Source organism: Hylobates moloch, unplaced genomic scaffold, assembly GCF_009828535.3.
Source record: "Hylobates moloch isolate HMO894 unplaced genomic scaffold, HMol_V3 SCAFFOLD_8, whole genome shotgun sequence".
NCBI classification, from domain to species: Eukaryota; Metazoa; Chordata; class Mammalia; order Primates; family Hylobatidae; genus Hylobates; species Hylobates moloch.
In genome coordinates, this window is record NW_026652283.1 from 52,869,132 (window position 1) to 52,883,323 (window position 14,192).

Sequence of the window (14,192 nt, forward strand, 5' to 3'; positions counted from 1 at the left end):
TCACACTGGACCCCTGCAGTGGCCTCTTATCTAGCCTCTCCACTGCCTCCTGTCTGTAGGTCCAACTGGAGCACAGCCTTTATCACACCAACCCAGAAGAGGGCACAGGGTCAAGTGCATACACTTTGGAGGGAAAACGCAGGCCCCCCACATTCCTTCCTGCTTCCTCTTACACTCCCGGGCCTTCAGGGCCTCCAGGTCTCCTTCCCTGACCTCATGCAACCCTCCTGCCTCATTTCCTGGATCTTTCTTCTTAGCCTACTGGCATTTGACTTCTATTTATTAGATGCTGAGTGCTCACTGCAATGCAAAAGGCAATGGACAATGGGGGCTCCACACCTGCTCCTACCCCTGCCTCCAGTCATTTCCCCCCATAAGCAATGCTCCAGAATGAATTTTTTTTAAAAAAAGAACGCCGCTGGCTCATGCCTATGATCCTAGCACTTTGAAGGCCAAGGTGGTCGGATTGCATGAGCTCAGGAGTTGAAGACCAGCCTGGACAACACGATGAAACCCTGTCTCTACTAAAAATAGAAAAAATTAGCCGGGAGTGGTGATGCGTGCCTGTAGTCCCAGCTACTTGGGAGGCTGAGGCATAAGAATTGCTTGAACCCAGGAGGCAGAGGTTGCAGTGAGCCAAGATTGTGCTGCTACACTCCATACTGGGCAACAGAGCAAGACCCTGTCTCGAAAAAACAAACAAAAACAAAACGAAAAAAACAAACAAAAACAAAACAAAAAAAACCACACACACAAACTCCTCCTAAGCAAGTAGATCTGCCTGCTTTGAGATTTCAGCAGATCTTGTGCTTAAAAAGGCTGCTCTGGGGAACACTGAAGAGGTGTTGGTCAGCCTGTTTTCTGGAACTCACGTTCAGCCAGGGCTACTCATTCATCAGGTACAACAGCCACTATGCCGAGGACACACAATATGGACGGGGCCCAGGAAAATGTTGTAATTTCTTTTAAAATCAGAAGAAAATAAACTTTTGGGTCAAATAAAACATTTTAATATAGAATGACATATTTATGTTTCAACCAGCATGGTCATGAAATATGTATTTTTTAATTTTTTTTTATGGAGCAAGAGGCCCATGAAGGCAAAAGTGCCTAGGGCCCCCGAAAGTCATATTGCAGCCCCCCTTTCAGAGAGGGATTTGTAGCCGAGCGATGTAGGCTACTGAACAGGACACCCCGCTGCTGAAGACGGTGCAGGATCTCACTACTCATTTCAATATGGTCATGGGGAGGCCCCTCTGATATTAATAACTGTGGTGGTGACGATTTTCTGTTGGGGATTGTAAAGCGCTGGGACTCTGAGCCCCAGAGAACCCACACGAGGATTCTGGGCCCTACCTGTACTTACTTGTATCTAGGTCAGCTGTGGGGTCCCTGTTCATGTGGAGCTCATGGTGAGCTTTTCAGAAGCATGCTTCCCTCCCCATAGCCCCCAAAAGGAAGACTCCATCCAGAGAAACAGCCTAGCCCACTGCACAGAAAGGACGCCCTCCCAACCCAGCCGACCCAATGCAGGCAAAGGCCCACGGGGAGATTCTGCACAATGACCCCTCCACAGGCCCCAAAAGCTAGTGCCCTGTCTGCTGGCAGGGTGTGGGCTGTAATTTCTAGGGAGGAAAAGAGCCTAGCTTTAAAGGCGGTGCGGTCCTAATCTAACAAGGGAGCCCAGGTCCCATGAGCCACATCAGTGGTCTTAACTTTCACACACAGGATGGTGAATTGAGCAATCCTGGAATTCACTGCAGAGGCAGACATTTTTGTTCTAAAAAGAGAAATTGAGGAGCGCTTAATCACATAAGGTGCTTTCAACCCAATTATTCAAACCCAGAAACCCCCACTAGCAGTGTCAGCAACAGTGCATAAAGGCAGGATGAGGATTTTGGAGACAAGTGCAGGACCAATGAGGCAGCTAAGCGTTGAGCAAATCCCATGCCTGCCAAGTTCTCAAGGTGACGCTCCACAGAGGCTCCAGTAGTCACTCCTCTAGGGGAGGATCCCGCTGCAGTCCTGGAGACATATGGCTTCACAGGGACCCCTTTCCAGCGTCCCACTTTCCATAGCATTGCTCCCCTAACCACATAATCAATGTGATGTACGCAAGCTCTGCAGTCTCAACACAGCCACTCTCTCTGACCCGGGACAGTACCACTTACAGTGTCACCCTCCCAGCCCTGCCTCTTGCTGACATGTCCTGTCCTCCTGCCATCGGAAACACCAATCTAGGCATGTCTAACCCCAAAACGACAAAATCTTGTGCTTCCAGGAGGTGCTCCATTTCTGTATTAATTTGTTTCCAGAAAAATGCAGCTGCTGCTACCTCTTCACCTTCTGGAGTCCCTGTCTGTTCAGGCTTGCCCTAGCTGCCTCTAGCCAGACCTAGGATAAAGAATGCCCTCTGAGACTGCTCTGCCTGCCCCTCCTCTTCCATCACCTTTCACCAAGCCGCTCTTTAGAAGTGATGCATCTGGGCTGGGGATGGGGCCTCCTGCATCTAACTGAGGCCTGGGGCCTGTGTGCCATTGCCATGTTAACTCAGCATGGCCCTCCAGGGTGATTTGACGGAGCGTAACCTTTAGAAGCATCTGCAGCAAGCCATCTGGCGTTGATTTTTCAGCTATACCCTCTGAGGATTCGCCAGCGCTGCCAAGTCATAGTAATTCTTTTCTGGACACAGCAGCTGCTAAAGTGGGTCACCTTGCAATTTTCTATAGCATTTCTATGGCCTGGAGACAGCCTGCAAAAGGGAGCCTACTTTAAAGTTAGCGATTGGGGTTGTTGTGAGCTGCTAGAGTGATCTGAGGAAGAAGTGTGCAAGAGGACCTTTACGCAATGCAATCTGTTTTGCAGATAGTCTTGACTATTTTGAGGCTATCCGACCTAACCTAAATGCCTCTACAAAGTAGAATAGGAGAGTTGCTTGGAAGTCTAAGATTTCTCACCATATATTTATATATGTGAAGAAGAATAGTTAGGATGCCCTGAAGAAGTCATGCCCATTCCTTTTTTTTTTTTGAGATGGAGTCTTGCTCTGTAGCCCGGGCTAGAGTGCAGTGGTGTGATCTCGGCTCACTGCAACCTCCGCCTCCCGGGTTCAAGTGATTCTCCTCCCTCAGCCTCCCAAGTAGCTGGGACTACAGGCACCTGCCACCACGCCCAGCTAATTTTTTGTATCTTTAGTAGAGACGGGGTTTCACCATGTTAGCCAGGATGATCTCGATCTCCTGACCTCATTATCTGCCCGCCTCAGCCTCCCAAAGTGGTGGGATTACAGGCGTTAGCCACTGTGCCCGGCCAACCATGCCCATTCCTATCCAGTGCCCTCCATCTAGAGAGAGAGGCAAGGCCCAAAATGTGGAAATACAAGGGTAGTCTGTTTGTCACCCCTTGCCAGGATTTAGGGTCTTCTGACCCCCTCTCCTAAAGGTCACAATGACCTCTGCTCATGAAGGAGTCATCTCAGTGGTTCCATGAAGGTCCTTAGCCTTTGATGAGCAGTTCAGCACCCTCCATCAAAGAGCATGTGGTCCAGTTCCACCAAGATCCCTGCTCCCTAAGAACCCCTGCTCCCTCCAGTGCCACATGGTGATTCAAACAGGCTGATGCAGCATGTCCACCATGCCAGTGAAGCCACAGGCTTTGCTAGCTGCAGAAGTGGTCCTGCATGGGCCTGGTGAGACCTGGCATACCTGGCAGCCTCATCTCAGGCCCAGGTGCATGACCGGAAGACAGCTCTGTGTGGTGGTGAAGTCCACGTGTAAGTGATTCTTCAAGGTGCACCACAGGCGGAACAGGCAGGAAGAGGGGGATGCAGTGTGTTGCTCAGGGGGCAGTCATGTGTGTGATGTGCTGGTCTGAATGTCCTTGACCTTGTTTTTTTCCTACCTTACCATGGCTGTAGCATTATGAAATCAGGGATGACACCCAAATCTTCAGTTTTGATCTCTCCTCCTCTAAAGATCCTGTATCCAACTGCCTGGTGGGCATTTCCAGTGGATGTTCTGGGAGCACCTACCCCTCCGATGCCTGACCCTGCACTGAGGCCTCGCCCCTCGGCTGAGGCCCCACCAAACACACAGACACCGAGGCAGAACCCTGGGCTCATTCCAGATGCCTCCCTTCTCACACCTCCCACACCCCTGCAACTAAATGAGGAGTCGTTAGCGCTCACAGTCCTGCAGCACTTACTGCGTGGCGGGCGCTGTTCTAAACTTTACACGTATTAGCTCACATAGCCCCACGGCAACCCTGTAAGACAGGCACTACTACAGTTCCCATTTTGTGGGTGAGGTAACTGAGGCACACAGACTTCCACAGAGGCACCCAGCTAAGTGCCAGAACCAAAAGTCAAGCCCGCGTGGTCTGGCTGTAGGTGTTGCGCTCCTCTGTCGCCTCACTAAGCCTGCTTGCTTCTGGTTCTTGGGGTCCGCGTGAGGTCTCCAGACTCTTCCCTCTGTACCGCTCAGCAGGGCCATGGCAGCATCCTCCTCAGCACACCAGTCTCCCAGATTCAACACATCTCAGCAGCTAGAAAGGCATCACTGAAGTGTGATCATGCTGCCCCCCTGCCCAGAGTCCTGCAGTGGCTCCCAGATACTGCAGCAGACATCCAGTTGTCCAACTGTTCTGCAGGCCTGGAGGCCTCCATGACCTGGCCCAACTGAGCCCTCCAGCCTTCACGCCACAGCCTGCACATCCTTACCCTCTAGCCTGGCTGAACTCCTGAGCACAGCACTTCTGCTCAGTTTCCATCCCCAGGACGCTTACCCTTGCCTCTCTCATCTACCCAGTGCATATCTATACTTCCGTCAAGCCTCAGCTGAGAAGTCACTTTCTCTCAAGAGCCTCACCTGTCCTTTCCAGGTGGAGTTAACAGTTTCCAGTTCAGCACACACACTTTTCCTCTCTTACACCACAGTCCACATAATTGAATATCTGTTCGCCTCTCTCCCTGGAGACTGTGACCTCCATCCCCCCAGGGATCCAGATCATGTTTCACTCATCTTTGTATCTCAGTGCCTGACTGTAGGCCCTCAGGAAAAGTGTGTTGACTGACTAAATGATCAAAGCAAGAGCCTTATATGGAAAACAACACACACACACACACACACACACACACACACACACACACACACACACGAGTGAGCAGCAGCATTTGGCTAGATCCCACTTCTTCCCACTGCTGACTCTTCCCTGCTATGGCCCTCCCAGGCTAGCCTGGCCCAGGTCCCACTCACCGGCTGCCCTGGGTAATGGTGGGCACGATGTCATGGCTGGCACGGAGGGGCCGGGTCTTGGCCTTCATGCGGGCACACTGCAGCAGATGCGTGGCTTCCTCATGCCTGGGGCTCAGCACAGGCTCTGGCTTGGGACCAACGGTCCTGCAGGGTGGCACACAGGCCAGGGTGGTGGGGGAGGGATTAGAAGAAAATAACGCGGATTAGGAGGGCTTTAGCAGTGTCAAGCACTGGCTCTGCCAGAAAAAGCCCTGCATGGGCAGCCCTCCTCCTCTTGCACCCACGCACAGGGAACCCAGCCTGGGGGCCTGGGGCCTGCGGCCTGGGGCTGGGAAATGGCCCTGTATGGCTCTGGATGGGGCCTGGGGAGTTGGCCCGGCTTTGGACATCTGCTCAGGCACTGGAGGCAGAGACCTCAAGAGGATCTAGAAAGGGTAGGAGAGTCTCCAGATTATTCTATTGTTCCTTCCCCAGGCAGACAGCAGGAGCTATCTGGGAGGAGGAGGGAGAAAGGGCCTGGGGTTGTTGAGCTGGGCCTGTGCCCAGACAGATGGTCTCTCCACGCATCACCTCTCTCTCCTTCTGTCTCTCTGCACCCACACACAGCACCACACTAGTGCCCACTGCAGATGCAAAGAATCAGGGCTCTGTCCAGCATAGATTGGGCCCTTTGGGGGAATGGCATTTTTATAAATCCTGGTGTTTTCTTGCCTTAGTCCCAATCCAAAACCATCAGGCACCAGCTCAGGGCTCACAGGCTCAGGGCTGAGAGAAATTAAGCTGGACCCAAACCAAGCCAGCAAATGGCTCGATTTTCATAATAATAAGGGTCCTCCACAAGCCCCCACCCCCTACCAGATGTGCTGCCTCCCTGGCCAGTCCAGAGTGGCAGAAAATGACAGCAGTCCGTTTTCAAAGCTGTCTCTCAGCCAGTGACATACAGCCCGTGCTGGGTTACAGCTATAACAGCAACCCACAGTCTCCCACTGACAAGACGTTGTTCTCCACGGAGCTTGCTCTCCTCAGCCAGGCTGGCCGAGGGCAGATGTTCTCTCCACTTGACAGATGAGGGTGTCCAGAGCAGAGAAGAACGCTGGCACATTGTTCAAGGTCGAACGTCAATTGCAAGCCGAGCAGAACACACGACAGCCAGCCCACTGCCTCCGGCATCGTTGCGCACCTTCTGTCCTCTCCCGCCTTGGGTCTCAGGGCAGGCAGAGGATGTTTGTGGCTGGGGGCAGACACGCTCTTTGGGGTAACTTCATTATTCCCCACTGGCTGCCCCTGTCCTCGCCATCACATATGCTGGGCTGTCCTCAACAGTGAGGGTCCACAGGGCTCCAGCGGGTCCTGATCTCAGACCTGCAGCCCCTCACCCCACCCCTTTTCCATGTGGAAAAGGGGGCCTGGTCCTGACTGGGGGAAGGGACCAGGCAGTTTCCTGGGTGACAGAGATGTGAGTGGAAATGGCACAGCTCTGAGGCCTCCCAGGAAGGCTTCCTTGGACATCTTTGGACAAACTCTGGGCAGACTATGATTTCTTTTCTTGTTTCCTTTTCTTTTTCTTCCCACTATTTGCATCAAACCCTGCTTTGGGGCTGCTGGGGAGCAGGAGGAGACTGTTAGAAGAAAGGCACCATCTGTGCCTGTGAACGCTGGCAGGGCCCAGGCATGGCTTTGGAACAAGGAGGGCTTTACTGGAGTGATGTGAAAGCGAATCTCCAGGCCCGCTGCCCCGTGAAGCCTCCTTTGGCAGGAGAGGCCTCCCTCTGCACAGCTTCCCGAGCAGACAGCTCCTCCAAGGCGGCCGAGAGCAGCTGTGCTCCCTGGGGCTCCTGCTCCGACAGCAGAGATAATGAGGTTACCAGCCCGGAGAGGCGCCCCTGCAGCCGTGGGCCTCTGGCTGCCAGCCCGCACACTCGGAGCCTTCCGGTGACAGCTGTGGTTCCACGGCTGTCAGAGGGCATTTGTCACAAGACCTGGTGGGCAGGCAGGAGGGCCCCCAGGCAGCTGGCCAGATGCTGCCAGGATCAGCCTTGCCCCCAGGTTTTAAAGCCATTTTCCAGCTTTGCTATTTCCTTTCCGCTCCCTCCTCTTGGAGCTGTTACTTTTTTTTTTTTTTTTTTCTCATCAGCTGTCTTGCTTCAGTTCCTGGCAGACAAAGCTGGTTCTCCACTGATTAGAAAAGCAGGGCTTTTTAGGCGCCTGGAGGCATCCACGCAGTACCACACTGAGCACGGAGGAGTGGCAGTCACCTTCACAGACTGCAGCCAAGGTCAACGTGCATCCTGGTGAAGCGAGGGCCTGACCAGCCCTGTGGAGGGAAGGTGGTCTTTCTCTGAAGCAGGGAGCAAGCAGGCAAAATGAGGTGGGTGCTGAGTCTGTCCCATCTCACTGCCCACCTCCCAGCTCCCAGAGTTACTCTGGAAAATTCCTAGAAGGGTTGGGGTGGTCAGTGCCATGGCCAGGCAAAGGCAATTCCCGCCTAAGAAGAGACGGCTTTTTGCCACTGTCTTGAAAGCCTGCACTTCTGGAGCTCATTAGCTCAGAGGGTAGAGCGTAGGAATAAAGTGGCTGAGTGCTTTTCCTCCCTGGGCCTCAGTTTCCCCATCTGCAAGCAGTGGGGGCTGGAGAGGGGAGAGGACTCACAGTGCTACCCTGTGAGCCCAGATCTTTGGCCACATTGTCTGATATGCCATAAGGTGGGGTGTGGGATTTCAAGGTCCCCCCTTGGGAGAGTTCCCACCACAGATGTTTGGCCCTGACAGTGGCAGAGCCTATAAAGAGCTCATTGTTGGGGAAAACTAGAGTTCCACTAGAGTATGCTGGCCCTTCCCCCACCCCTCCAGCCACCTGTGTCCTCGACTGGTTCACAAGGACAAAGGGCAGCGTGTGGTCCCCTCCTGCTCTGGGCACTCCCGTCTCGGCCAGTTTCCTGGTGGAGGGACAGGCTTAGCTATGGCTTTGCTTTCCCTCCAGCCAACTGGGGCAGAAGAACCACCATTGCTCTCCTAGCCAAGGAGGTCAAGGGGACAGAGTGGCCTTCTTCTGCAGCCATCATAATCCTGGATTAAAATAATAAGCTCAGCAAGTCTGTTTAACCCTTTCAACTCAGGTACATGGATGGGGAAATAATTGGGAATGTAGAGGGATCTGCCACTTCCCAGATTCCAGGATGCACCCAGTAGAGGGAGAATATGGAGTGTACAGAACATAGAGAAACTTTTCTGCTTAGCATTTGTTCCATGTTTGCGTATTTGAAAGCTTTCTGATGACCACGGATAGAGCTCTCCTACTGTGATTCTGTGTGCAATTTTCTGAATGACGGGAAGTGGAAAAGGTGCACCTGGAACTGATTCTGGGTCATGTGCTCCATGAGGGCAGGGACCTAGTCTCATACTGTTGTGCTTGCTTGCACAGGCCCCTTCTTCCCGGGTCTGCAGGACATGGACAGGACACAGCCTAGAGTGGCAGGGAAGTGTGTGGCTTGGGGGCAGTCTGCCTGGGGTTTTACTCCCTGGACAGCCACTTCCTAGCTGTGTCACCCTGGCAGGTTACTTAGGAGTTGAGCCTCAGTTTCCCTATCTGCTAAAAAAGGGCTCAGTTTTTAAGATAAGTGAGAGTGACTCCTTTAAAAGAGATTAGCACAGAGCTGGGCACTTGGTAAGAGTCCATAAATGTTAGCATTTATTATTATTATTATTATTATTTTATCATTAGCACCATTGTTTTGTTAAGCTACTCTCACCCCCTTACTAAGCAAAGGGTGGAATCCCTGAACATATACTAAAGTCACCTGTGAAGAGATCACCTTGTAGTCAGCAAGGGGAAGGCACATTTGAAATGACAAACACCATCTTGTAGCTGGAGGGGACCTGGTGGCTTTGCCCTGGACTTTGAAAAGCCCTTGACAGGGCTCTATGGAAAAGGCGGCTTCCATAGGACAGAAAACAGGAGGTGGCCGATTGGTCGTGAAGGAAAGCTGACTCCCAGACAGTCAATAGGCCCTCCTGTCAATGGAGAAGGAGGAGTGGGAGTCCTTAGGAATGGCAGCTGGGAGAACCCACCTCCTTCAACACCTTCGAAAGGATCTGTGTGGAGGCCTGCAGTGCACGCCTAAGACGCTGACTTCTGAGGAGAGCAGAGTCACCCTGCCCCTGCCTTCCTGAAGATGAACAGATTCCCTGCTGAGCCCCAGAAGCAGGCTTTGGGCTGCCCCTTTGGTGAGAACCTCTTGGCCTCAGGTGTGGGACCTGGGTGGCCACAGAGGAGGCGGGTGTCTGTGATGCCCTCAGATGGGGGACCAGTGGCCTGTTCAACTCTGGCAGGCAGAGGAGAGGGCTTCCTTTCCTAGAATTTCAGACTAGCTCCCACCAGATGAATTGCCTTGGGTAAATGGACTTTTTCTCAAGCTCCTTGATTGGTAAAGATTGGGACCATCATGAGATTTTCATGTGTGATGTGTATGTGGGCGTGGCAGTGACGCAGCACGGGACAGGGTGTCTGGAGGCTCCAGGTGGCACTGGACACTGGGAGCGTGTTAAGTATCCGAAAACACTGTTGAGTGGTTACATTTAATTTTTTCTTTTGCTTTAGTCTCGGTGGGGCTGGGAGTGGTAACGGGGCTTTCCTTTGTGCGTGTGTATCAGTGCAGGATGGGAGCTAGGGGGTTGGTAAGGACAGGCAGGGGCTCAGCCGTTTTTCTGTTCTTGGTTACACCCGTGCCCTGGGGTGTTCTCAGGCACCTCTACAGCCCTGGGCATGCTGGGGTGGTGCCGGAGTGTCTCTTCTCCCGCACTCAGCCGGGACTCCCCATGCCTCCTTGCTGAGCCCTTACTCACACTCTTTACTACGTGCCTCTGCCAAACATTTCTGAGTGACTTTTCCCTGTACATTTGCAGGCACTGGGGCCCGGAGACAAGAACAGCACAGTTCTTGCCCCAAGGAGCTCAGGGAGGAGATACACCAGTGCCAGCTATGGCTGCAGCCGGTGCAGGGCACAGTAAGAGCAAAAGTGGCCAGTTCCATGTGAAATTGCACTGGATCACACCCAGTGGCCGGCTCGCAGGGGAGCTCTGTGCTTCTGTGATCTAATAAATACGAATTTGGTCCCCGCTCCTGGTGCCTGGCACACAGCTCCTAAACCCTTGGAATCTCAGGAATGAGCAGAGTGTCTTTTGTATGGTAATGAGACGGCTGGTGGCTGAGGGTCCCTAGATAGCTTCAGGATGTGGGCTGGTCACCAGAAACACCAATCATTTTGAGGGTTGGAACATTAAGCCCCACCTCCTAACCTCTGTCAGGGGAGAGGGGCTGAAGTTTGAGCCGACTCACAGTGGCCAATGATGTAATCAATCATGCCTCTGTAATGAGGCCTCCACAAACACCCAAAGGACTGGCAGGACAGCTTCGGAACAGCTGGGCTTGTGAAGGTTTCTGGGGGGTGGTGCCCCATCTCCCATACCTTGCCCCATGCCTCTCCTCACATGGCTGTTCATGTCTTTTACAACATTCTTCATAAGAAATGGGTAAATGCAAGCAAAGTGTTTCCTTGCATTCTGTGAGCCGACCTATAAAATTAAACCCAGGGAAGGAACAGTGGGAACCCCCATTTATAGCTGGTTGGTCCGAAGTGCAGGTCACAACCTGGGACTTGCGATTGGCATCTGAAGTGGGAGCGGTCTTGTGGAACTGAGCCCTCAACCTGTGGGGCCCGATCCTATCTGCAGGTAGACAGCGTCAGAAATGAGTGGAGTCACAGGGCAGCCAGCTGGGGTCTGCCGGAGAATTGCTTGGCGTGTGGGAAACATCTGCACACGCTCTGGTGGCTCGAGGTGAAGTGCTCTGTGCTGTGTTGAGTGTGTGAAAGCAGGAAAAACATTTTGGTTTTTTCCTATCTCAGTTTCCAAAAATGCTAATTAACATATTAAGCTTTAAAAGCCTGAGATTTTTCTCACAGCTGAGGGCCTGACCACTTGAAGCACAGGCCAAGCCCCTGAAATTCTTTAGGGCTGCCTGTCTTTAACTTAGTCTAGAAACTGCTTGAGGGGAGGGAGTTTTTACTCCCCAGGAATCCCAGCAGGGGCCTGGAGATTGGGACCCGCCCTCCCCTTCCCCCCTGCCCCCACCTGTGTGAAGTGTTTTGGTCTGCGATCACTCACAGGGGTTTCCTGAAGGGTGTGTACACCAGGGACTGGGCTTGTGGATCCCCACAGGGGCACAAGTCCACCACAGGGATGAGGGGAAAATAAACAACCTAGGATGTTCCCTGCGCTTCCCTCATCACTACAGCACACATAAAACAAAACCGAGACCTTCTCTGCTCCCTTCTCCCCACAGCAACCAGTAACTAAAGCCCCTGCAGACACATTCAGGACCTGGGGCCTCCCAAATCACACACACACAGAAGGTCCTGATTTGCACCAGGGTGGGCCTGGGCCACGCAGAAGCACTGCCTCCATGGAGATGGCTGCCTCCATGGAGATGGCCGAGGAGGCTGAGGGCCTCGGGCCGGCCGCCCTGGTGCGGGCTCCTGAGCCTCCAAAGTGGATCTGGTGCGGGGTCTGGAGCCAGCGTTGCCCTGATTGCTGCGCTCCTCACTGTCACACCCTTTCACTTGCGCTGGATTACTGGAATCCTAAAGCAATCTGCAATCCCAGTATGTCTCTCAGAGGCTCAAGGAAGGGAAGGGGCCAGAGCTGGTATAGAGACAGCCTGAGCGCGGCCCCTTATTTCAATGTCCTCCCACTTCTCTCTTATGAGTCCTTCCAGGCACAGATCCCTTTTGCCCTCTGTGAGGCCCAACGTCTCACCTCATCCTCTCCCCCAAAATCCAAACCCCATTTCCTGAATCATCCTAATAGTGACCTAGGAGAAAAATAAGCATATCCCATGGAGTCCATCACCTGCCCTTCTTTGCCCACACCTGGGAACAGAGCAGGCCGGGAGGGGAAGGAGACTCCCAGATCCCTAGCCCAAGGGGTGGCCTGTGGGGGCAGGGACAGGGCGGCTTGTGGCAGTGCTGCACGATGGTGAGAGCGCAGCCCTTGGGGCTGGCAGCCCTGAGTGCGAAATCTGGCTCCAATACTTGGCAGCTAGAGGATCCTGGGCAAGTCACTTAACTCCCCCACCAGAGAGGTCTCTCTGTCAGTGAAACAGGAACAATAAATACTGTCAGGGCTCTGAGCCCAAGCTAAGCCATAGTATCCCCTGTGACCTGCACCTTTATGTCCAGATGGCCTGAAGCAAGTGAAGAATCACAAAAGAAGTGAAAATGGCTGGTTCCTGCCTTACCTGATGACATTACCTTGTGAAATTCCTTCTCCTGGCTCCAAATCTCCTCCACTGAGCACCTTGTGACCCCTGCCCCTGCCCGTAAGAGAAAAACCCCCTTTGATTGTAATTTTCCACTACCCACCCAAATCCTATAAAACGGCCCCACCCCTATCTCCCTTCGTTCTCTTTTCAGACTCAGCCCGTCTGCACCCAGGTGAAATAAACAGCCTTGTTGCTCACACAAAGTCTGTTTGGTGGCCTCTGCACACGGACGTGAGTGAAAAATACAATTTGTTATTAGGATCAAATGGGAAAGAAGGAACAGCACTTAGCACAGCTCTTGCCACATAATTAAGAGCTCAAAAATGGCAGCTGCTGGCATGGGCTTTTGCCTGCCACTAGGAGGCTCCGGTCCTCTGCAACTGAGCCTTCTCTTGCCCCTTATTAGACGGGGGACAACCCTGGGGTTGGGGGCCGGGGGTCTCCTCCGCATCTGACCCTTAGCCTTTAAGGTCCTGGGTCGTTGCCTCCAAGGCTGACTCCTGGTGACTGCCCCACACAAGCCAGGCCAGCCCCAGCCTGCCCCCAGCCTGCCTGCTGTGTTGAGCTCTGCTGTTACCATCATGTCATGAGCACCTCCTCCCATTGCCTGCAGAGCAGTAACCATTCTGGACACCATCAGATGCATGCTGGGTTAACTTGGTTGTAATGGTTATTTGATTGCAACACTTGACTGAATGTGAAGCAGGACCTCAAACCCTCAGAAGATCCAAGGGGCTCATGACCTCATGAGTGAGGTCCCGCGCTTTCCTCCTGCCAGAGCATGTCCTGACTGATGTCCTGGGGCCCCCTTTGGGGTGGCCATCGAATGGTCTGCCACAGCCTCAGCATTCTCTCCCCAAAGTCCTAAGCCCCTTAGAACAGACACTAAGCCCCAGGACCCTGGCTTCGAGCGGCACTCCCGGGGCATAGAGCCGAGGGAAGCGTGCCTTACTCCAGAGGTCTCTTGGGAAGTTCATTGATACGGAAGTAACATCAATCACTCCATCCTGCTCTGGGGAGAGAGGGAGCCCTGCAGGGTCTTGGGGACCACCTTTAATGTCTGCCCAGGAGACTCGGGGATAGAGCCAGACAGGGAACCCTATCTGAGGGGCTTCAAGACATGGCCCTACAGCCTGGGCGTCTACTCAGCAGGGACCTCACTGCAGAGCGCCAAGTGAGGCCAGCAGGGTACTCGGAATGACTCCCAAATAATGCATGTTTCCCCACAACACTCTTTGCCCTGATCGCCAGGCACTCTGAGGGGACATTTTGTTAACAGTCTTTGAACAGGGTCCTAAAACTCACTAAGAGACCTTCTCTCTCTCTCCACACACACAGGCATACACCATAGAGTACACAGGTGCGCACACGCTGCCTGAACTCTGAAATGCAGCCCATGGCTGCTGGGGGCCTGGCAGGTTAAACAATGGCCCAGAAACCCCCGTCCTGAGGATTCTACACAAATACCATCTCCTCACAGCACTAAGGGAAAGTCCCTCCTTCCCCCACGGTTGAGGTCTCCTCCTTGGAAATGAGGGAGCCTTATTCCTTAGTATCCAACGGGCTGTCAGGAGCTTTGGCTTCTCCTTTCAGCAGTGACCACTAAGCAGAATCCCCAGTGGC

General features: G+C 53.2%; 1 protein-coding gene across 1 annotated transcript in view; it reads right to left on the bottom strand.

Moving 5' to 3' along the window:
• KIAA1614 (KIAA1614 ortholog) overlaps positions 1 to 14,192 on the bottom strand; it is a 32,853-nt gene that overhangs the window by 12,198 nt on the left and 6,463 nt on the right. Inside the window, 1 exon segment of the mRNA XM_032160846.2 lies at positions 5,253 to 5,396. Within this exon segment, the coding sequence (XP_032016737.1) occupies positions 5,253 to 5,396 (144 nt within the window).